At 48.2% G+C, this 22,601-nt stretch overlaps 1 protein-coding gene across 1 annotated transcript in view; it reads left to right on the top strand.

The window, feature by feature from the left end:
- The first annotated feature begins 10,339 nt into the window (after positions 1-10,339).
- The window catches only part of LOC132399579 (CREB-regulated transcription coactivator 2-like), a 45,914-nt gene continuing 33,652 nt past the window's right edge, over positions 10,340-22,601 (top strand). The window contains exons 1-2 of the mRNA XM_059980090.1: positions 10,340-10,713; positions 19,398-19,508. Coding sequence (XP_059836073.1) covers positions 10,597-10,713; positions 19,398-19,508 — 228 coding nt within the window. The 5' untranslated portion in view covers positions 10,340-10,596. The remainder of the gene's footprint in view (positions 10,714-19,397; positions 19,509-22,601) is intronic.

Raw genomic sequence — 22,601 nt, 5'->3', positions numbered from 1 at the left:
AGGCAGCGGCAAGGAGCAGCTGCCTCGCACAGTATTTTCAATCTGCTGTTTTGTGGAGTGTTGTGAAACAGATTAGAGTTTTCAAACTTCCTGCAATTGAGTAAGGATTGGGGCAATTGGACTGTGACAGGTTATCAGGGTTCCCATTGCATCACACCATTTCATGTCGAGATGTGCTCACAGCTAACAGCTCATACACTCTTGTGGCCTCGAATGCTTAACATTACACAGCCAGGCTTTCTTCATTTTGGAGATGGTGGTTCAGCAGGTGCTGGGGTTAGTGGTAATGTCTGACATTGAGAGGAAGGGGTGCTTGTCAGTGGGGAGGGAAAAGCTTGGCAGAATCAGGTTTTATTCACTTGACCAGTGATCCTCGGGTTAGAGAGAGGGAATCAGCCAGGGTTTCTGTTCCCCATCACTACCTCTGGGGTTAGAGAGAGAGAATGCCTTTGAACAGAGACAGGAGTTGGTGTGAATTTGTTGGCCAGCTCGGCTCATTCTGTGGTTCAAATACAATTTCCAATATATGTTTATCCTGCACTGATTAATAATCCCCTCTTTTCTCTTTTAATTTTAAAATGTATTTTTATCATTACATGTCAAAGTAATATTCAAAACAAAAACTTCATTTTTGGATTTGCCAATATCTCGATACCATTGTAATACAGCCATTTCTGCTGCTTTTAGTAAGTTTCATAGATAATTTTTGTATAAATGTGACACTATTTTGTGTAGTTTTTGACATGAAGTAAAACAATATTTTAAAAACCCTGTGTGAAGCTCTATGTATTTGAATGTTGAAGTAAGATGCACAGTAGTGACTATTTGAACAGATTAATGTTTTTAACAGGAAATAGTTTATTTGATATAAATCTTATAACTTGTGTTGATCAAATCATCTAATTTCCTTTGCTGCCCTGTTGCTACATCCTTAGCACTAGATGCCTGATAATGTTTCTGTAGCTTTTAGACTACGCCTTTCCTGTAAGTATTTAATATTCATTAAAGGGGAAGTAATTCAGCATGAAAACAGGCCTATCCCCCCAACTGGTCCATGTCAACCACAGCAGCCTCCCGACTTGTTCCAGTTTCCCACATTAAGCCTCCAGGCTGCTCCCGCTGTTTACCCATCCAAGTATCACTTAAATGTTGCAGTTGTACCTGCCTTGACCACTTTCTCCAGCAGCTCATTCCAGGTAGTCACTCCCCTCTTACTTCTCAGGTCCCTTCAGTCTCTCTTACCTTATACCTGTCCCCTGAGGAAAAGACTATAAACCAACCATCTTAGCCATATCCCTTATGATTTTCTAAACTTCTGAGAGGTCACCCCTCATCCTGCACTGTAAAGAATAAAGATCCAGTGTGGCCAACATCTCCCCATATCTCAGGCCCTCTAGTCCAGGTGGTGTCCTTGTAAATCTCTTCACTATCCTCTCTAGCTTGACAACGTCTTTCCTGTACCAGGGTGACCAAAACTGCATCATATTCCAAGTGCGGCCTTGCACTTGGCTGTGGCTTAACGAGACAGGGTTTTCCTGAATTTTACTCAGTCAAGGAATTGGTTGTGGACTTCAGGAAGGGGGAAGACAGAAGAACACACACCTATCCTCATTTGGGGGGAGGTAGTGCAGTTCAGCAGTGGAAAGGGTAAGCAGCTTGAAGTTCTTCGGTGTCAACACGTCTGAAGACCTATCAGCGGGTCATTGCAATTGTGAAAAAGGCATGCCAGCTGCAATATTTTATTAGGTGTTTAAGGAGACTTGGTATGTCACCAATGATCAACATATTTCTACAGAGCATTCTAACTGGTTGTATCACTGTCTGGTGTGGATGAGATTGGAAAAAGCTGCAGAGGGTTGTAGCTTCAGCCAGCTCCGTCATGAGCACTAGCTTCCCTACCGTCAAGGACATCACCTTGAGGCAATGGCTCAATAACATGACATCCATCATTAAGGACATGCCCTGTTCTCATTACCATGAGAGAGGAGGAAGGGTCTCGGCCCGAAACGTCGACAGCACTTCTCCCTATAGATGCTGCCTGGCCTGCTGCATTCCACCAGCATTTTGTGTGTGTTGCAAGAACCTGAAGACAGTTTTAGGAAGAGCACCCAACATTTTAGGAACAGATTCTGAAGTGCTCTGAATGGAGCATGGCTACAGCCAAACTTGGCACTGCCACACAAAGTCAGCCATCAGAGTATTCCTCAATACTCCAAATATGGCCCTGACAAAGCCAGAGTTATACAGCACAAACACAGGCCTTTCAACACACATCATCTGTGCTAACCCACCATCTAAGCTAGTCTCCTTTGCCTGTGTTTGGCCCATAATCCCTGTCCAAATGTTGTAATTTAATCCTTGTAATCATTCCTGCCTCTTCTACTAAATGTCGGTGAATATGTGTGGGCAGAAGAGTGGTGAAGATGGCAGGCGGGGGCGGGGACCGCTTTAAAGTGTGACATGTGACTTCTCTGCTCTGCAGTTCTAGCTTCTGAAATAGCCTCAAGCTGTGGGCAGAGACCACAGTGGCGAAAGTGAAGCTTCTGAGCTTGAAGTTCAAAAATTCACAGTGAATGTGTTATTAAAGTGCATATATGTAACTATATCACAGCCCTGAGAATCATTTTTTGCAGCCATTCACAGTATAATACAAAGGAACACAGTAGAATCAGTGAAAAGCTACACACAAAGACAAACAAATAATGTACAAAGTATATCAAAATGTGCAAATACAAAAATAAAAACAATACTAAGGTAACTAAGTAATAAATAATGCTGAGAACATGAAAGTAAGTTGGTGGGTTGTGGAGACAGTTCAGTGCTGGGGTGAATGAAGTTATCCACACTGGTCCAGCAAGCAGTCCGAGTGCCCCTCCGTCCTCCTCGCCGTATTCAGCTGATGTTGCTGGGAAAGGGAAAGATGGGGTGCAGCAGACATGGAAGGCGTCCAAACAGCTAGGAGTTCCCGTAAGTGAGTTAGTTCGCCCTTGGGGAACAATCTCCTGGTCATCAGGCACCACACACGGCTCTGACTCTGAGCAAGCCCACGGAGTTTGTGTGTGGACCTCCAGGGAAAGGTAAAGAGGGCGTGGGGTTGGGGAGAAGTGCACCCTACCCGGCCTCCACTCTGTGTGTATGCAAACACCATTCCCTCACAACCCCAGTGGCTATGGTCACACTGTGTTCAGTCCGAGAGTTTCACACTACCTGTCCCTTGGGGATCACTTTATACAGCAAAACAGTCATTCAATCAGTCAACATGGAACATTCTTGCATTTCCTGCAGGTTTTGAGCAGCCTGTCCTAGTCATCGGAGACAGTGTCTCATCACATTTGATGACTAATTTATTGCAAAGTTCAAATTAAATTTATTAGCAAAGTATGTACAGTGCTGTGGAAAAGTCTGATATATATACACACACAGGTGCAGACACACTCAGCTGGGAGACACTAGGCAAAGTCATTTGAATCCAAACAATAGGTTTATTGATTATTATAGAATGTCCCTCTGGTGCTTTCTGGTCCCTCCCCTCTCCCTTCCCCTTTTCCTAACCATGATTCCCTTCTCCCTGCCATGTCCCATTCTCAGCCCACAATAGAGACCCATATCAAAATCACTCACTTGTTATGAATTTTTTTTGAGACAGCAGTATCCTGCAATACCTAACATTACTGCAGTACTGTGCAAAGGTCTTAGGCACTATATATACGTGTATATATATAGAGAGAGAGATGTCTAAGACTTCTGCACAGTACTGTATGCATCACTGTACACTAACCTGAGATTCATTGCCCTGCGGCCATTCACAATAGAACTGAGAAACACATCGTTATCAATGTGCAAAAAGAAGACAAACTGTGCAAATAAACAAACAGGATGACATACATTCTGAGGACATTGTTGTAGATCCCTTGGATGTGAATCCACAGGCTGTGGAATCCACTCAGTGTTGAGGTGAGTGAAGTTATCGAAGCTGCTTCAGGGCCCTGATGGTTGAGGCGTAATAACTGCTCCTGAACTTGGTGGTGAGAGACCTTAATGAAGGTTCCTGATGGCAGCAATAAGAAGAGAGCATAGCCTGGCTGCTGGGAGTCCCCCGATGATGGATGCTGCTTGAAGGCAGTGCTCAATGGTTAGTTCGGCTGAACATTGTGAACCACAGGGTGTCAGGAAGTGTAGAAGTGGCTTGACCCAAAAGCAGAGCAGCGGAGACGATTCAGTGATGGACTGTAACTGTAAAAATAACAAGCCACAAGGGGCCACAAAGCAAGAGAGAACAAAAAATAAACACAACAGGCAACAAGATAAACATTAGACAGGCAGAGTGAAAGCGAAGAGCAACTGATTGAGGCTGGCTGTTTCAATTAGTGAACAGGACTGGATAAGACTTGGTGTCTATTACTCTTCTGGGGGTCTAGGGCAACCAATTTTCATCTTGGTCTTGGCAGTGTTCTGGGCTTTCTTCATTGTACCAGTAGCTGCCTCTAGGTTTTCACCACTGTCAGCCATGCTGTTGGTGACTCGGGTATACCATCGTATACAGATGTGGAATGATTCTTCATTGCTGTTTTCATGAACAGTTTTGTTTGACCAGTCAGGGTTGTTAGCCCTGAGCTGAACCCCTGAACATGGAGAACCAATGGCCTCTACCCTTTGTCGCTGGTCACCAACGTCCATGCAGAATATGAACCACCCACAGTCACCCTTTGCCTTCTGTGGTCAAACCAATTCTGGATCCACAAAGCAATGTCCACTTGGATTCCATACCTCCTTAATTTCTGAAGGAGCCTTGCATGGGGAATCCTATCAAATGCCTTACCGAAATTCCTATACACACTGCATCCCCTGCTCTACCTTCATCAATCTATTATCACAGTATGTACACCATATACATCCTTGAGGTTCATCTTCTTGCAGGAAAACAAAGAAATTCAATGGAATCCTTGGAGAAAAAAACACACACACAACAAAGGCCAACAAACATTCAATGTGTAAAAGAGGCCAAATCGTACAAATAATTACAAAAATAAGTAAACAGGAGCTGCAGAGTCCCCGAAAGTGAGTCCACAGCTTGCGGAGTCGCTTCAGCGCCGAGGTGAATGAAGTCGATCCAGGAGCCTGAGAGCTGCCGGACAACTGCTCCCGAACCTGGCGGGGTGGGACCCAAGACCGGCAGTTGGTAGCAGCGAGGTGGGTGGAACGCAGGCAGACGGGAAGAAGTCATCCCAGCGGGGATCACACCCGGTCTTCCCAGGGAAAGTTACTGACCGACACGGATCTGAAATTAAATCAAGGATAAATCTGCACCCACGTTACAGGGATTGCTATCCAGACACCCAGAGCTGAGCATGGCGCGTCAGTCTCCGCGATAAAATAACAGCCAGGGACTAGCGGATCTGCAGAGCAACCACGATGGTCCGGAGTTGCGGTCTGGAATAGGTGGGGGGGGGGTGGGGTTTATAACAGGATAGCAGATCCTGCGGATGGGTTACAGGCTGGGATCTAATTCGGGGGATATATAGAGAGTGACAGGTCCCCGGGAGTGTGTTACCTGCTGTGATCTAATCCAGGGGTTCGGTGGGTTTATGTTCAGAATAACAGATCTCCGGGGGTGAGTCACTGGCTGGGATCTAATCCAGGAGTTCCTGGCGTTCCAGTCAGTTACAGGCTAGGATCTAACTCAAAAAGGACTTCTGGGGTTCATATACAGAATATCAGATCCTCGGGAGAGGGTTACACGTCGGGATCTAATCCAGGGGTTCGCAGGCTGAGATATCGATGTATTTACAAAGAAGGCAAGACAGCGGCTATACTTCATTAGGAGTTTGAGGGGATTTGCTATGTCGCCAAAAACCAATCGAAAACTTCTACACTTGTACCGCGGAGAGCATTCTAACCGGCTGTATCACCGTCCGGTACCGGGGGTGGGGGTGGCGACTGCACAGGATGTCAACAAGCTGCAGAGAGTTGTAAAATCAGTCGGCTCCATCTTGGGGACTAGCCTGTGTAGTATCCAGGTCATCCTCAAGGAGCGGTGCCTCAGAAAAGCAGCTACCATCCTCAAGAACCCCTACCGCCCAGGACATGCCCTCTCCTCACTGTTACCGTCAGACACACACTCAGCGATTCAGGAACACCTTCTCCCCCTCAGCCATCCGATTTGTAAATGGACATTGAACCCATGAACGCTACCTCTACTTTTTTGTTAACGTTTCTGTTTATGCACCACACATCTTAGTTTAACTGTTCAATATACTTACTGTAATTCAGTTTTTTCTACATTTATCACATATTGCACTGTACTGCTGCCGTGAAGTTTAACAAATTTCCTGACATATGCCGGTGATATTAAACCCGATTCTGAAACGATCTGGAGGTTTGTATTTGCAGCCACAGATCCCCGAATGACAGTGAGACAGTGGGACTTGGATCAAAGCCGACAGTCATTCAGATGGCATGATTCGTGGCACAAAACAGCCGCGGTCTAGAGCGCGATAGTCACATAATTTATTCGCACGTTTCTGATGTGGCTGTTTCCGAGCGCTCTCGCTGAAATCAGACCTCAATGAAAGTTCGAAGTTCACAGTAAACTTATTCTCAGAGTACGCGCATATCACCGTATACGGTTATTGATTTTTTTTTACCTACTGGGCTACAGCGCGGACCGGACCCTTCCGGCCACGCCCCCAGCGACCCCCGGGTTCAACCTCAGCCCAATCACGTGACAATTTACAAGGACCAATTAACCTACTAACAGGGACGTATCTGGGTGGTGGGAGGAAACCGCGGCATTCGGAGGAAACTCGCGAGGTCACATGGAGAACGTACAGGCAGCGGCGGGAATTGAACCCGGTCGCTGCAACTGTAAAGCGTTGTGCTAACCATTTGAATAACGCAATTGAATCAGTGTAAACACACACACACACACACACACACAACAAATGCGGACAAACAGCTGATGTGCAAAAGACAACAAGCTGCAAAATCAAAATGATGACAGTAAATAAACATTAAACATCGAGGACATGAGTTGAAGAGTCTTTGAAAGCGAGTCTGTAGGTTGTGGAATCAGTTCAGTGTTGAGGTGAGTGGTTCAAAAGTCAGATGGTTGAAGGATAATAACTGTTCCTGAATCTGGTAGTGAGGAACTCCTGTACTTCCTCCCCGATCTCAACAGCGCAAAGAGATCATGGCCTTGATGGTGAGGGTCCCCGGCCCAGGATGTGCTGCAGACAGGACGGATGTGTCTGTCCCAAGTGGAAAGGGGTTTTTCAGGAGGTAGAGCAGCGAAATGTGATATACCTAAAGGCAGATCAAATTCTACAGCAACCATCTATTCGCTGGAGGAACTCAGCAGGTCAGTCAGCATCTGAAGAGGACATAAATTGTAAACATTTTTGATTGGAAAGTCTGCACTGGAATTAAACACAGAATGAAGAACTTTACGGAACAATTCAGGCCCTTTGGCCCACGATATTGTGCTGACCTTTTAACCTACACTTTTAACCACCCTTCCCTCCCACATTGCCCTGCACTTTTCTGTAATATCTTAAATGTCCCTAATGTATCTGCCTCGACCATCATCTGGACAGGGTGTTCCATACCCTCACCACTCTCTGTCTAAAAGTCCTACCTCTGACATCTCCCATCTACTTTCCTCCAATCACATTAAAGTTATGCCCCTTGTATTAGCCATTTCTGCCCTGGGAAAAGAAGTCTCTGGCTGTCCACTTGACCTAGTCCTCTTATCGTCTTGTACACTGTCAAGTTTTCTTTGATCCGCCTTCGCTCCAAGGGGGAAAGTCCAAGCCCCCTCAACCTCTCCTCACAAGTCAGGCAGGATCCCAGTAATCCTCCTCTGCAACCTCTCTGACACTTCCACATCCTTCTCATCATGTGAAGTGACCAGAACTGAGTGTTACACGAGCATGGTGGAGGACGAACCACTGCCTGGTACGGAAATTGCACCATCTTGGATCACAAGACCCTGCAGCGGATACTGAGGTCAGCTGAGAAGATAATCGGGGTCTCTCTTCCCGCCATTACGGACATTTACACTACACGCTGCATCCGCAAAAGAAACAGCATTATGAAAGACCCCACGCATCCCTCATACAATCTCTTCTCCCTCCTGCCGTCTGGGAAAAGGCTCTGAAGCATTCGGGCTCTCACGGCCAGACTATGTAACAGTTTCTTCCCCCAAGCTATCAGACTCCTCAATACCCAGAGCCTGGACTGACACTTTGCCCTACTGTCCTGTTTATTATTTATTGTAATGCCTGCACTGTTTTGTGCACTTTATGCAGTCCTGGGTAGTTCTGTAGTGTCGTTTTTTTTTGCGTAGTTCAGTCTAGTTTTTGTACTGTGTCATGTAACACCATGGTCCTGAAAAATATTGTCTCATTTTCACTGTGTACTGTATCAGCAGTTATGGCCGAAATGACAATAAAAGTGACTTGACTTTGAGTGCAGAACACGGCACCGAGGCAGAGTCGGGAGGCGTTATTGATGTAGCGAGTGTGGAATCGGTATCCAGGAGAGAATCCAGGAGCAATGCTAGACTTAGAACTGACTGCCTAAGAACCATGAAACTAAGTTACTCACACCAGAGTCGGCCAACGAACTGGCAGCTCTTTGTTGTGATCACAGGGTCTTTATCCTGCATTTACTGATGGAAAGCAGGTGTTTGTAGTTAGTGGAACCTGGGAATGTTGGAAACTAAATGAGGGGATTGAGGCCCAATCCCTGAGGTAAATAGCCAGATGGGGGGGATTGCCAGAAGGGACCATGACACTGAGCACAATATTCCAGACTTACTCCAGGATCAATCTAACCCTTCTCTCCCGCAAAGCCCTCCATTTTCTGTCCAGTAGATTGATTTGTATTCCAACATATTTAGCCCACTGTGTGTCTGAATCAATTTCTATTGCAAATTGGAAAGATAATGGATTTAAAATACTGGATGCCTTCCACTGTTGTGAATTACAAGATTCCAACGCCTCATGCAGATGCTGCTCGGCCCACTGAGTTCTTCCAGCAGATTTTCTGCTGATCTGTTGTGGTTTATTTTTCTGTTCCCAGCATGACATCAGCCCACAAAACATCAGAAATGGAGACACAAGAGACTGCAGACATTGGAATTTGGAACAATACACAAGCTGGTTGGGAAACATCTCAAAGCTCAAAGTAAATTTATTGTCAAGGTACGTGGGTGTCATCTTAGATTCATTTTCTCTACCCTGAGATTCATTTTCTTGCGGGCATTTGCAGTAGATACAAGAAACATATAGAATCACAACAAAGATGAACAAACAACAGATTTGTATAAAAAGATAAACTATGCAAATAAAAAAGTAATAAATAATATTGAGAATGAGTTGTAGGGTCCTCGAAAGTGAGCCCATAGATTGTGGAACAGTTCAGTGTTGAGATAAGTGAAGTCATCCACGTTTGGGGGGGGGGGGGGATAGTGGACAGTCGACTTTTCAGGTTAAGCTCCTTCATCGTCTAGATTCTAGGTCGCCCATTATTAAAAGTGGAGGACGAGTGTATATGAACAACTAGATCTGTGCAGAGGTGCAATGAAAAACTTTCTTAATACAGTATTAAGGTCAGAAGGCATCAGATGCACATTGTTCACAAGAAATAAAACGTAAATTAAACATAAATCATGAACAACTTTTACAGGAAAGAACACAATAGGAACAAGAAAAGTCCTGCCAAAGGGTTTCGGCCCGAAATGTCGACGGCATTCTTTTCATAAATGCTGCCTGACCTGCTGAGTTCCTCCAGCGTTTTTGTGTGTCTTGCTTGAATTTCCAGCGTCTGCAGATTTTTTCTTCTTTGAGAAAATTTTTTAAAAAACAACGTCCGTTTTAAGGCAAAGTGAAGGCAGGTAGTGTCGTAGTTGGTGAACGTCGGTTACAACGGGACACTATAGGATGCACATCTGGTCTCAGAAGGTGCAGGCGGAGTTCAATCGGGAAAAGTGCGAAGTGATTACGTTTGGAAGGTTGAGCTTAATGAGAGAATACGGGGTTAATGGCAGGACTCGCAGATGTGTGCAGGAACAGAGGGATCACACGCTTAAAACCCTCAGAATTGCCGCGATGCTGGAATCTGAAGCAACACATGTTTCGGGACTGGACGGGTTCACTTTCGTCCCTCAGACGCCGCCTGACCTGCTGAGTTCTTACAGCAGTATGTGCATTCCCACACGCCGGCCCTTGTGTCTCATTTCCAAGAGGAGGAGGAAGGTCTGAGGCAGACGAAGGTGGACACTGTACTCCTCCAGGAGTTTGTGAGTTGGCACCGCGAGAGTTATTAAAAATGAACTACAATAACCACAATGCCTAGGTAGGAGGTGGGTCTGATATCAAACGTTCAGAGGCTGAGCATCTTGGGAGGTGTAGTACCAGGTGGGGCTACAGGGATCGGAGGAGTTGAAGCGAGGAGACGGGAGGGGTCGGTGGACCACAGGTCCCGGCAGGCGCTGTGAGGCGCCGGGCGGCCGGGTTTTTGGTTCAATTGGGTTCCGGGCAGCTTCGCCTCTCCGCCCCACCGCCCGCGGGCGGCCAGGGCGCGATCGCCATCAACATGGCGGCAGCGAATAACCCTCGGAAATTCAGCGAAAAGATCGCGCTGCACAACCAGAAACAGGCTGAGGAGACGGCCGCCTTCGAGGAAGTGATGATGGAGCTCAACAACTCGCGGGTAAGAAGCGCGTCGGGTCGGTCCCGGGTCGATGGCGAACTATCAAACCGAGGGCCGCGGCCTGTCTAGGCCCCGGGCTCACCAGTCACTCCCACGCCGGGGCCCCTGAGAGCACTGGCGCGACCAGCTTCGGGTTACACACCAAGTGGGAACGCCCCTGTGGCTGTATAACACTGAGTACAGTACCGATGGGGACGATCTGTCACTGTATAAAAATGCCGTGTCGTACCGGTTGGGGCCGATCTGTCACTGAAAAACACGGGATTCAGGGTCGGTGGGGACGGATCTGTCACTCTGTAACACTGGATCACAGTGTCGGCAGGGTCAATCCTGTCACTGAAAAACGTGGGATACAGTACTGGTGGGGACGGGTCTGTTACTGTATAACACAGGGGTACGGTACCGGTGGGGACGGGTCTGTGACAGTGTAACACTGGGGTACAGTACCGGTGGGGACGGGTCTGTGACAGTGTAACACTGGGGTACAGTACCGGTGGGGACGGGTCTGTCACTGTATAACACCGGGGTACGGTACCGGTGGGGACGGGTCTATCACTGTATAACACCGGGGTACGGTACCGGTGGGGACGGGTCTGTGACAGTGTAACACTGGGGTACAGTACCGGTGGGGACGGGTCTGTGACAGTGTAACACTGGGGTACAGTACCGGTGGGGACGGGTCTGTGACAGTGTAACACTGGGGTACAGTACCGGTGGGGACGGGTCTGTCACTGTATAACACCGGGGTACGGTACCGGTGGGGACGGGTCTGTGACTGTATAACACCGGGGTACGGTACCGGTGGGGACGGGTCTGAGACTGTGTAACACCAGGGTACAGTACCGGTGGGGACGGGTCTGAGACTGTGTAACACCAGGGTACAGTACCGGTGAGGAGGGGTCTGTCACTGTATATCACCGGGGTACAGTATCGGTGGGGACGGGTCTGTGACTGTATAACACTGGGGTACAGTACCGGTGGGGACGGGTCTGTGACTGTATATCACCGGGGTACTATACCGGTGGGGATGGGTCTGTGACTGTATAAGACCGGGGTACTGTACCGGTGGGGATGGGTCTGTGACTGTATAAGACCAGGGTACAGTACCGGTGGGGTCGGGTCTGTCACTGTAAAACACCGGGGTACGGTACCGGTGGGGTCGGGTCCGTCACTGTATAACACTGGGCTACAGTACCGGTGGGGACGGGTCTGAGACTGTGTAACACCAGGGTACAGTACCGGTGAGGAGGGGTCTGTGACTGTATATCACCGGGGTACAGTATCGGTGGGGACGGGTCTGTGACTGTATATCACCGGGGTACTATACCGGTGGGGATGGGTCTGTGACTGTATAAGACCGGGGTACTGTACCGGTGGGGATGGGTCTGTGACTGTATAAGACCAGGGTACAGTACCGGTGGGGACGGGTCTGTGACTGTATAACACCGGGGTAGGGTACCGGTGGGGTCGGGTCCGTCACTGTATAACACTGGGCTACAGTACCGGTGGGGACGGGTCTGTGACTGTATAACACTGGGGTACTGTACCGGTGGGGACGGGTCTGTGACTGTATAACACTGGGGTACATTACCGGTGGGGATGGGTCTGTGACTGTATAACACTGGGGTACAGTACCGGTGGGGACGGGTCTGTGACTGTATAACACCGGGGTGCAGTACTCGTGGGGACGGGTCTGTGACTGTATAACACTGGGGTACGGTACCGGTGGGGACTGGTCTGTGGCTGTATAACACTGGGGTACAGTACCGGTGGGGATGGGTCTTTGACTGTCTAACACCGTGGTACCTTACTGGTGGGGATGGGTCTGTGACTGTATAACATTGGGGTACGGTACCGGTAGGGACTGGTCTGTGACTGTATAACACTGGGGTACTGTACCGGTGGGGACGGGTCTGTGACTGTATAACACTGGGGTACGGTACCGGTGGGGACGGGTCTGTGACTGTATAACACTGGGGTACAGTACCGGTGGGGACGGGTCTGTGACTGTATAACACTGGGGTACAGTACCGGTGGGGACGGGTCTGTGACTGTATAATACTGGAATACAGTACTGGTGGGGACGGGTCTGTGACTGTATAACACTGTGGTACAGTACTGGTGGGGACGGGTCTGTGACTGTATAACACCGGGGTACGGTACCGGTGGGGATGGGTCTGTCACTGTATAACACTGGGGTACGGTACCGGTGGGGACTGGTCTGTGACTGTATAACACCGGGGTACTGTACCGGTGGGGACGGGTCTGTCACTGTATATCACCGGGGTACAGTACCGGTGGGGACGGGTCTGTGACTGTATAACACTGGGGTACAGCACCGGTGGGGATGGGTCTGTGACTGTATAACACCGGGGAACTGTACTGGTGGGGACACGTCTGTGACTGTATAACACTGTGGTACAGTGCCGTTGGGGTCAGGTCTGTTATTGTATAGCACTGGATTACAGTACAGGTGGGTTGGATCTGTCACTGTATAACACTGGGTTCAGTACTGGCGGGGATGGGTTTGTCACTTTTTAACACAGGGATACAGTACCAGTGGGGATAGTTCTGTCATTGTATAACACCGGGGTACAGCACCGGTGGGGATGTGTCTATTACTGTGTAACACCGGGGTACAGTACCGGTGGGGATGGGTCTGTCACTGTGTAACACCGGGGTACGGTACCGGTGGGGATGGGTCTTTGACTGTATAACACCGGGGTACCGGTGGGGACTGGTCTGTGACTGTATAACACTGGGGTACAGTACCAGTGGGACGGGTCTGTCACTGTATAACACCGGGGTACAGTACCGGTGGGGACGGGTCTGTCACTGTATAACACTGGGGTACAGTACCGGTGGGACGGGTCTGTCACTGTATAACACCGGGGTACAGTACCGGTGGGGACGGGTCTGTCACTGTATAACACTGGGGTACAGTACCGGTGGGACGGGTCTGTCACTGTATAACACCGGGGTACAGTACCGGTGGGGACGGGTCTGTCACTGTATAACACTGGGGTACAGTACCGGTGGGACGGGTCTGTCACTGTATAACACCGGGGTATGGTACCGGTGGGGACGGGTCTGTCACTGTATAACACTGGGGTACAGTACTGGTGGGGACGGGTCTTTCGCTGTATAACAATGTGGTACAGTATTTGTGATGATATTGTCTCTTTATAACACCCGGGTACAGGAATGGTCTGTCATTTCATAACACCGGGGTGCAGTACCAGCTGAGAAGGGTCTGTCAGTGTATAACACCGGGGTACAGTACCGGTGGGGACGGGTCTGTCACTGTATAACACCGGGGTACGGTACCAGTGGGGACGGGTCTGTCACTGTGTAACACCAGGGTACGGTACCGGTGAGGACGGGTCTGTCACTGTATATCACCGGGGTACAGTACCAGTGGGGATGGGTCTGTCACTGTATAACACCGGGGTACGGTACCAGTGGGGACGGGTCTGTCACTGTGTAACACCAGGGTACGGTACCGGTGAGGACGGGTCTGTCACTGTATAACACCGGGGTACGGTACCGGTGAGGACGGGTCTGTCACTGTGTAACATCAGGGTACGGTACCGGTGAGGACGGGTCTGTCACTGTATATCACCGGGGTACAGTACCAGTGGGGATGGGTCTGTCACTGTATATCACCGTGGTACAGTACCGGTGAGGACGGGTCTGTCACTGTATAACACCGGGGTACGGTACCGGTGAGGACGGGTCTGTCACTGTGTAACACCAGGGTACGGTACCGGTGAGGACGGGTCTGTCACTGTATAACACCGGGGTACGGTACCAGTGGGGACGGGTCTGTCACTGTATAACACCGGGGTATGGTACCAGTGGGGATGGGTCTGTCACTGTGTAACACCGGGGTACGGTACCGGTGGGGACGGGTCTGTCAGTGTATAACACCGGGGTACGGTACCAGTGGGGATGGGTCTGTCACTGTATAACACCGGGGTATGGTACCAGTGGGGACGGGTCTGTCACTGTATAACACCGGGGTACGGTACCAGTGGGGACGGGTCTGTCAGTGTATAACACCGGGGTACGGTACCAGTGGGGATGGGTCTGTCACTGTATAACACCGGGGTATGGTACCAGTGGGGACGGGTCTGTCACTGTATAACACCGGGGTACGGTACCAGTGGGGACGGGTCTGTCACTGTGTAACACCGGGGTTCAGTACCGGTGGGGACGGGTCTGTCACTGTGTAACACTGGGGTACAATACCGGTGGGGACGGGTCTGTCACTGTGTAACACTGGGATACATTACTAGTGTTGTCAGGTTTGTCACTGTATAATACCGGGGTACAGTACCGGTGGGGACGGGTCTGTCACTGTACAACACCGGGGTACAGTACCGGTGGGGACGGGTCTGTCACTGTACATCACTGGGGTACAGTACCGGTGGGGACGGGTCTGTCACTGCGTAACCCCGGAGTACAGTATCGGTGGGGACAGGTCTGTCGCTCTTTAGCATCGGAGTATAGTTCTGGTAGGGACGTCCTTTCATTGCATTACACCTAATCAGGATGCTGGCATTGGGAGAATGTTCTAGAGAAAGTTGGGCGGAAACTTCTGTGGGTCGAGGTGGATTTGTCAGGAGTTGTGTGAAAACAGGAAGGAAGATGGTTGAGGGCAGTATATGCACAGATCAGGGTTTGGGTGGTTGAAACATCCCAACTTCCCAGTTTTGGTGGGACCCAAGTGATCGCAGTCTTCCATTCATGAAGTTTGAGAAAGGTGGTTCCGTCACTGCTGAGTCCAGTGGCTGTTCGTGAGGGGCCAGCGAGCCATGTTTCTCGAGGTGCCTGGTAAAAAGGGGTTAATTGTGGGGGCTCATCTGAAATTGGATTCGCTGTATGTTTGCTTTAAGAATTGATTAAGTGGGGTGTGTGTTTAAGCCTGTGTCCAGGGAAGTGGTTAAGATACGTGATTATGGATGCCACAGTGATAAGCGTTGGTGTGATTCAAAGAGATCACCCGTAACTAATGCCTGTGTTCTGAGCGGGTTGCATATCCACAGCCCAGATGCATTGTTGATTAGAGTTTTAAGTTTGGTTTCGCTATTAGGGAAAGTTACGATCATGGAATGGAAGTTTGACCGAGTAGCGGGCAAGGACGTTGTTCAGTCTGACAATGATGTGACGGGAGTGGATCTGTCTGGTGAGATTGGGGTACTGGAGAAGCGGGGCCAGACTTCCAGAGAAGAGGGGCGTGTAAGTGAGGGTTGCTGAATTGGAAGACGAGTCTCCCATAGCTGAGGGTGAAGACTTTGAAGACAAATTGCTCTCATTTCTGCGGAGTGAGGGGAAGGAGCTGTCTAACGTGAAAGGTCTACTGAGTCCTCCAGCAGTTGATTGAATTTCTGAGCTTACTTCGGCTATTACATCACTGGCAGACAATGCAGACGTATACCTGCGGAGAGCCAAGGTTATTATTGGCTGGGATTGTTCTCTGGGGTCAGGCTCACAGCCGATGGGGAAGAGCAGACATCTCAGTTACTGGATGAGTGGCAGTGCTCAGATAATGTGAAAAAAAACACTGAGACAGTAGAGAGCTCAAAGGGGCCGGCAGCTGATAGAGCGAGGTTCCTTAAGGCTGAAAATCCATTAGCTACGTTGGCTAATTACCCGAAAGCTCTGCATGATGCATTGGGCACTGCAGAGAGTGCAGCCGATCTTAGGCACTTATTTCAGGAGGAAGGAACGAAGCTTTTGTACCACAAAAGGGGCATTCAGCTGCCTGAGAGAAGTTGCTTGAGGATGGAGCAAGTTGTGAAGGGCGCACGCTGTCACATATTGGGACTGCTCTATGTATTCGAGTTACCTGCAAATGGTCCGTCCTCCATCTCTTACCGAGTTCCTCAGAGAAGTTAGAGGTGAAAAACTCGATAGAAGAGTGGGAGGTCTCCATCAGCAGGGCACAGTCCTTGGTAGTAGCCTCTATTGCTAAAGCGACCACTGATGCCACACAAGCAGGGGTTTTGCAAGATGTCGTGAAAGATCTGAGGATCGAGGTATCTCGGATGATATCAGTTGGTGCTGCCACCAAGCATGACAAAGTCGATAGGAAGCCAGACCCACTGGTGGGGCGTACCAAGCAGAGGGCTGCTACTGAGTGGGCTCTCTTAACCAGGGAAGCAACCAATATTTCCTGTTACAACTGTGGAGAAGATGGACATTTCAAGCGGCAGTTTGAAGGACAGCAAAATCTTCAGCCGTTAATCAAACAGAAGAGGTAAAACTACAGAGTAAAGGAGCAGGCTGGTGTGTATCAAAGCAAATAGCAAAGTACAAAACATTATTCTTCTGGGTTTAGTGGGACCAAGCTCTGATGTATCCATACAGATTGAAGATGTTTATGCTAGGGCCATACATGCCACAGGTTCTCAAATTACTTTATAGACCCTTTTACGACTGGTATTTGATGTGTTTACCATGGACACACTTGAGATTCACGATTTAGTACTGATGAGTATCCATACAATGGTTACTTGTCATTGTCCTAGAGTTTTTGAAGCAGATGTTGAAGTAATTGAGACTATTGATACACCAGTGTTGGTCTGCCAGGATCCTGTTGAAAAGAGGGGACGAACACTGCCATTGTGAGAATGCTCCTGGCAGCATGCAAGGAGAGAAACATAGAAAACCTGCAGCACAATACAGTCCCTTCGGCCCACAAAACTGTGCCGAACATGTCCCTACCTTAGAACTACCTAGGCTTTACCCATAGCCCTCTATTTTTCTAAGCTCCATGTAGCCATCCAGGAGTCTCTTAAAAGACCCTATCGTCTCCGCCTCCACCACCACTGCCAGCAGTTCATTCCACGCACTCACCACTCTCTGAGTAAAAAACTTACCCCTGACATCTCCTCTGTACCTACTCCCCAGCACCTTAAAACTGTGCCCTCTCATGTTAGCCATTTCAGCCCTGGGAAAAAGCCTCTGACTATCCACACGAACAATGCCTCACGTTATCTTGTACACCTTTATTAGGTCACCTCTCATCCTCCTTCACTCCAAGGAGAAACAGCCAAGTTCACTCAACCTATTCTCATAAGGCTTGCTCCCCAATCCAGGCAGTATCCTTGTAAATGTCCTCTGCACCCTTTCTATGGTTTCCACATCCTTCCTGTAGTGAGGTAACCAGAACTGAGCACAGTACTCCAAGTGGGGTCTGACCAGGGTCCTATATAGCTGTAACGTTACATCTCGGCTCCTAAACTCAATCCCACGATTGATGAAGGCCAATGCACCATATGCCTTCTTAACAACTGACATGGAGAGAATCTTTTGAAAACCTTGTCCATTCACCCTGTGTTCAGAGCTGCTTTTGAGAAGGTGCAAGTTCCTCCTAAGCAGGATGATGAGCAGAAACAAGGAACTGTGTGGTTTACCCAGTCTAAACCTGTCATGTTACGTCCTGGAGCAGTAGCTAGAATGACAGGAAGCCCCAAATTTGCCAGAACGTCTGAGGAATGAAAAAGGAGATTAACTGAGAAGATGTTGGACATGAAGATGCGTTTTCTGCTGTGGAGTCTGATGTTGGTTACGCCGGGAGTAGCTGCCACACTATTAGAGTGACCCAGGCCATCTTTCTGACAGAGGTCTCACTGGTTAGCACCAGTGGGGTTTGAAGATGTTCAGCAGCACTTGCTTACATTGAAGGAAACTTAAGTTCAGTCATGGAGCACGGAAACAGAAAACATAAGTGGTAGACGGGGAGGTTCCCTCCAGCAGACAGGAAGAGTCTGTATCAAGTCTGACAGAAAGAGCTAAAGATGGAATAAGGAAGTCTCAAAGAGTCAGGAAAGCCCAGATAGACTGGCCTATAATGCACTCTTTCCCCAGAGTGAGATGTGTCACGGCCATTTACAAGTGAACTGGGATTCCTGTTCATGAAATTCCTTTGAAAACTCTGCTGATGGGTATTTTAATTTCAAAGTCATGAGAACATGACTGTTTTTGGTGGTGGGGGGGGGGAGTGTAATGCCCTGGTTAGGATTTTACTGCTAATGCTGTAGGGTATTTTATTAGTTCTCTGTGGAAAGTGATTTCTGCTTATAGTTTAAGTTTCAGGAAGAGACGGGTCTGTCACCGTGTAACACCGAGGTACAGTACTGGTGGTGGTGGGGGGGGGGGGTGTTTATCCTGTAAAACACCGGGGGTATAGAACCGGTGGGGAGGGTTTGTCACAGTGTAATGTGTGTGGTACAGGAGTTGTCTCGTCTGCCATTGTGTAACTGTGTAGTATAGTATGTATGGAGTCAGGCATGTCACTATCAAACACATTACTGGTAGGGATGGCCCTTTTCCTGTCTGGCTAATCCCACGATTCATTCTTATTGAGGCACCTGTATTTGACAGTGTATTATGGCTAGGGCTTTCATCCACTGGGTCTTGATTCTGGGTCCTTGCTGATGGTTGCGTTGAATTGGTTTTCTTCTCTGTGCTCAGCCTTGCTCGTGTGTGTGTATCTGTGTGTGTGTGTGTGTGTGTGTGTGTGTGTGTGTGCCTGTGCCTCTGTGTGTGCGTGTGCCTGTGACTCTGTGTGTATATGTGTGTGTGTGTGTATGTATGTGTGCATGTGTGTGTGTGTGTGAGAGAGAGATTTATACCTGCCCACTTAACCTTTTCCTTTTCCATACCCACCCCTCCAGTTACAAGCTCAGAAAGTACACCAGCTTCGTCTGTCACAAACACGAGGGCAGTATTATGGAGGCTCGCTACCGAACGTCAACGCCATCTCGAGTAACACTGCTGAGTTCCAGGTACTATACCTTTTCATCACTAATGGTCGTTCTGACGCACCTCCCGAATGAGACTGAATCAGGGGTCAGTGGCACCTCTTGCCTCCACTCAGCTCTAAGGGTCTTCAAACCTTGCTGCTGAGACTCTGATATTCCAGCACTCTCTGGCCTCTGCTGCTGGACTGCCTGATTTTCGAAACAATTGAACGTTACACTCTTTAATCACCTTACAAACCTTGATCTAACTTTAATCAAAAACGAGATTTTGCAGATGCTGGAAACTTTGAGCACCACAACCAAAATGCTGGAGGAACTCAAGCGGGTCAGATAGCAAATATGGAGCAGAATAAACAGTTGACTTTTTGGGCTGAGACCTGTCGTGAGGAATGGATGGGAAGGGTGAATGGGGGTGAGAGGAGGAGTTCAACCTGGCAGGTTTTACGGGAGACAATAGACAATAGGTGCAGAAGTAGACCATTCAGTCGTTCGAGGCTGCACTGCCATTTTGAGATCATGGCTGATCGATTACTATCAATACCCGGTTCCTGCCTTGTCCCCATATCCCTTGATTCCCCTATCCATAAGATACCTATCTAGCTCCTTCTTGAAAGCATCCAGAGAATTGGCCTCCACTGCCTTCCGAGGCAGTGCATTCCAGACCCCCAGAACTCTCTGGGAGAGGAAGTTTTTCCTTAACACTGTCCTAAATGACCTACCCCTTATTCTCAAACCATGCCCTCTGGTACTGGACTCTCCCAGCATCTGGAACATAATTCCTGCCTCTATCTTGTCTAATCCCTTAATAATCTTATATGTTTCAATCAGATCCCCTCTCAATCTCCTTAATTCCAGTGTGTACAAGCCCAGTCTCTCTAACCTCTCTGCGTAAGACAGTCCAGACATCCCAGGAATTAACCTCGTGAATCTACGCTGCACTTCCTCTACAGCCAGAATGTCCTTCCTTAACCCTGGAGACCAAAACTGTACACAATACTCCAGGTGTGGTCTCACCAGGGCTCTGTACAAATGCAAGAGGATTTCCTTGCTCTTGTACTCAATTCCCTTTGTAATAAAGGCCAACATTTCATTAGCCTTCTTCACTGCCTGCTGCACTTGCTCATTCACCTTCAGTGACTGATGAACAAGGACTCCGAGATCTCTTTGTATTTTTCCCTTTCCTAACTACACCGTTCAGATAATAATCAGCCTTCCTGTTCTTACTCCCAAAGTGGATAACCTCACACTTATTCACATTAAACATCATCTGCCAAGTATCTGCCCACTCATCCAGCCTATCCAAGTCACCCTGAATTCTCCTAACATCCTCATCACATGTCACACTGCCATCCGGCTTAGTATCATCAGCAAATTTGCTGATGTTATTTTTTATGCCTTCATCCAAATCGTTAACGTAAATGGTAAACAGCTGTGGTCCCAATACCGAGCCTTGTGGCACCCCACTAGTCACCACCTGCCATTCCGAGAAACACCCATTCACTGCTACCCTTTGCTTTCTATCTGCCAACCAGTTTGTCAATGCCTTCCCCCCTGATGCCATGAGCTTTGATTTTACCCATCAATCTTCTATGTGGGACCTTATCAAATGCCTTCTGAAAATCGAGGTACACTACATCCACTGGATCTCACCCGTCTAACTTCCTGGTTACATCCTCGAAAAACTCCCAACAGATTAGTCAAGCATGATTTACCCTTGGTAAATCCATGCTGGCTTGGCCCAATCCTATCACTGCTATCTAAATATGCCACTATTTCATCCTTAATAATGGACTCTAGCATTTTCCCACCACCGATGTCAGGCTGACAGATCGATAGTTCTCTGTTTTCTCCCTCCCTCCTTTTTTAAAAAGTGGGATAATATTAGCCATTCTCCAATCCTCAGGAACTGATCCTGAATCTAAGGAACATTGGAAAATGATTACCAATGCATCCGCAATTTCCAGGGCCGCCTCCTTTAGTACCCTAGGGTGCAGACCATCTGGACCTGGGGATTTGTCAGCCTTCAGTCCCATCAGTCTTCTCATCACCGTTTCCTTCCAAATGTCAATCAGTTTCATTTCCTCTGTTACCCTATGTCCTTGGCCCATCCATACATCTGGGAGATTGCTTGTGTCTTCCTTAATGAAAACAGATCTAAAGTACTCATTAAATTCTTCTGCCATTTCTCTGTTTCCCATAACAATTTCACCCAATTCATTCCTCAAGGGCCCAACATTGTTCTTAATCTTCTTTCTCTTCACATACCTAAAAAAGCTTTTGCTATCTTCCTTTATATTCCTGGCTAGCTTGCATTCGTACATCATTTTTTCTCCCTGTATTGTCTTTTTAGTTAAGTTCTGTTGTTCCTTTAAAAATTTCCTAATCATCTGTCCTCCCACTTACCTTAGATCTATCATATTTCCTTTTTTTTAATGCAATGCAATCTCTGACTTCCTTTGTCAGCCACTGTGGCCCCTTTCCCCCCTTTGAATCCTTCCTTCTCTGGGGGATGAACTGATTTTGCACCTTGTGCATAATTCCCAAGAATACCTGCCATTGCTGTTCCACTGTCTTTTCTGCTAGGCTATCCGTCCAGTCAACTTTGGCCAGCTCCTCCCTCATGGCTCCATAGTTTCCCCTGTTCATCTGCAACACTGACACCTCCGAGCTGCCCTTATCCTTCTCAAATTGCAGATAAAAGCTTATCATATTGTGATCACTACCTCCTAATGGCTCCTTTACTGCGAGATCGCTTATCAAATCCTGTTCATTACATAACACTAGTGAAGGGGAAGGTGGGTGTGCGGGGAACGGTACATTAAGTGAGAGAAGCAGGGAGGTGATGGGCAGCTGAGAAGAAGAGAAGGGGTGAGAGGGGAACCAGAATGTGGAATGGAGAGAGAGAGAAGGGAGAGGGAGATGAAATTACCAGAAGTTGGAGAAACTGATGTTCATGCCATCAGGTTGGAGGCTACCCTTATAGACGTCACCCAAACTGCTGAGTTCCTCCAACTTCTTCCGTTTGTTTTAGCTCACTTTGCACAAGTTACTAACTGATGTTCAGGTAGGGAATTACATGAAAGTATTTACCTGCTTGTTTTATGTATATTAGAATTT

This window comes from Hypanus sabinus, chromosome 9, assembly GCF_030144855.1.
Source record: "Hypanus sabinus isolate sHypSab1 chromosome 9, sHypSab1.hap1, whole genome shotgun sequence".
NCBI lineage: Eukaryota > Metazoa > Chordata > Chondrichthyes > Myliobatiformes > Dasyatidae > Hypanus > Hypanus sabinus.
The sequence above is the reverse complement of the archived record's forward strand: the minus strand, read 5'-3'. Positions and strand labels throughout refer to the sequence as shown.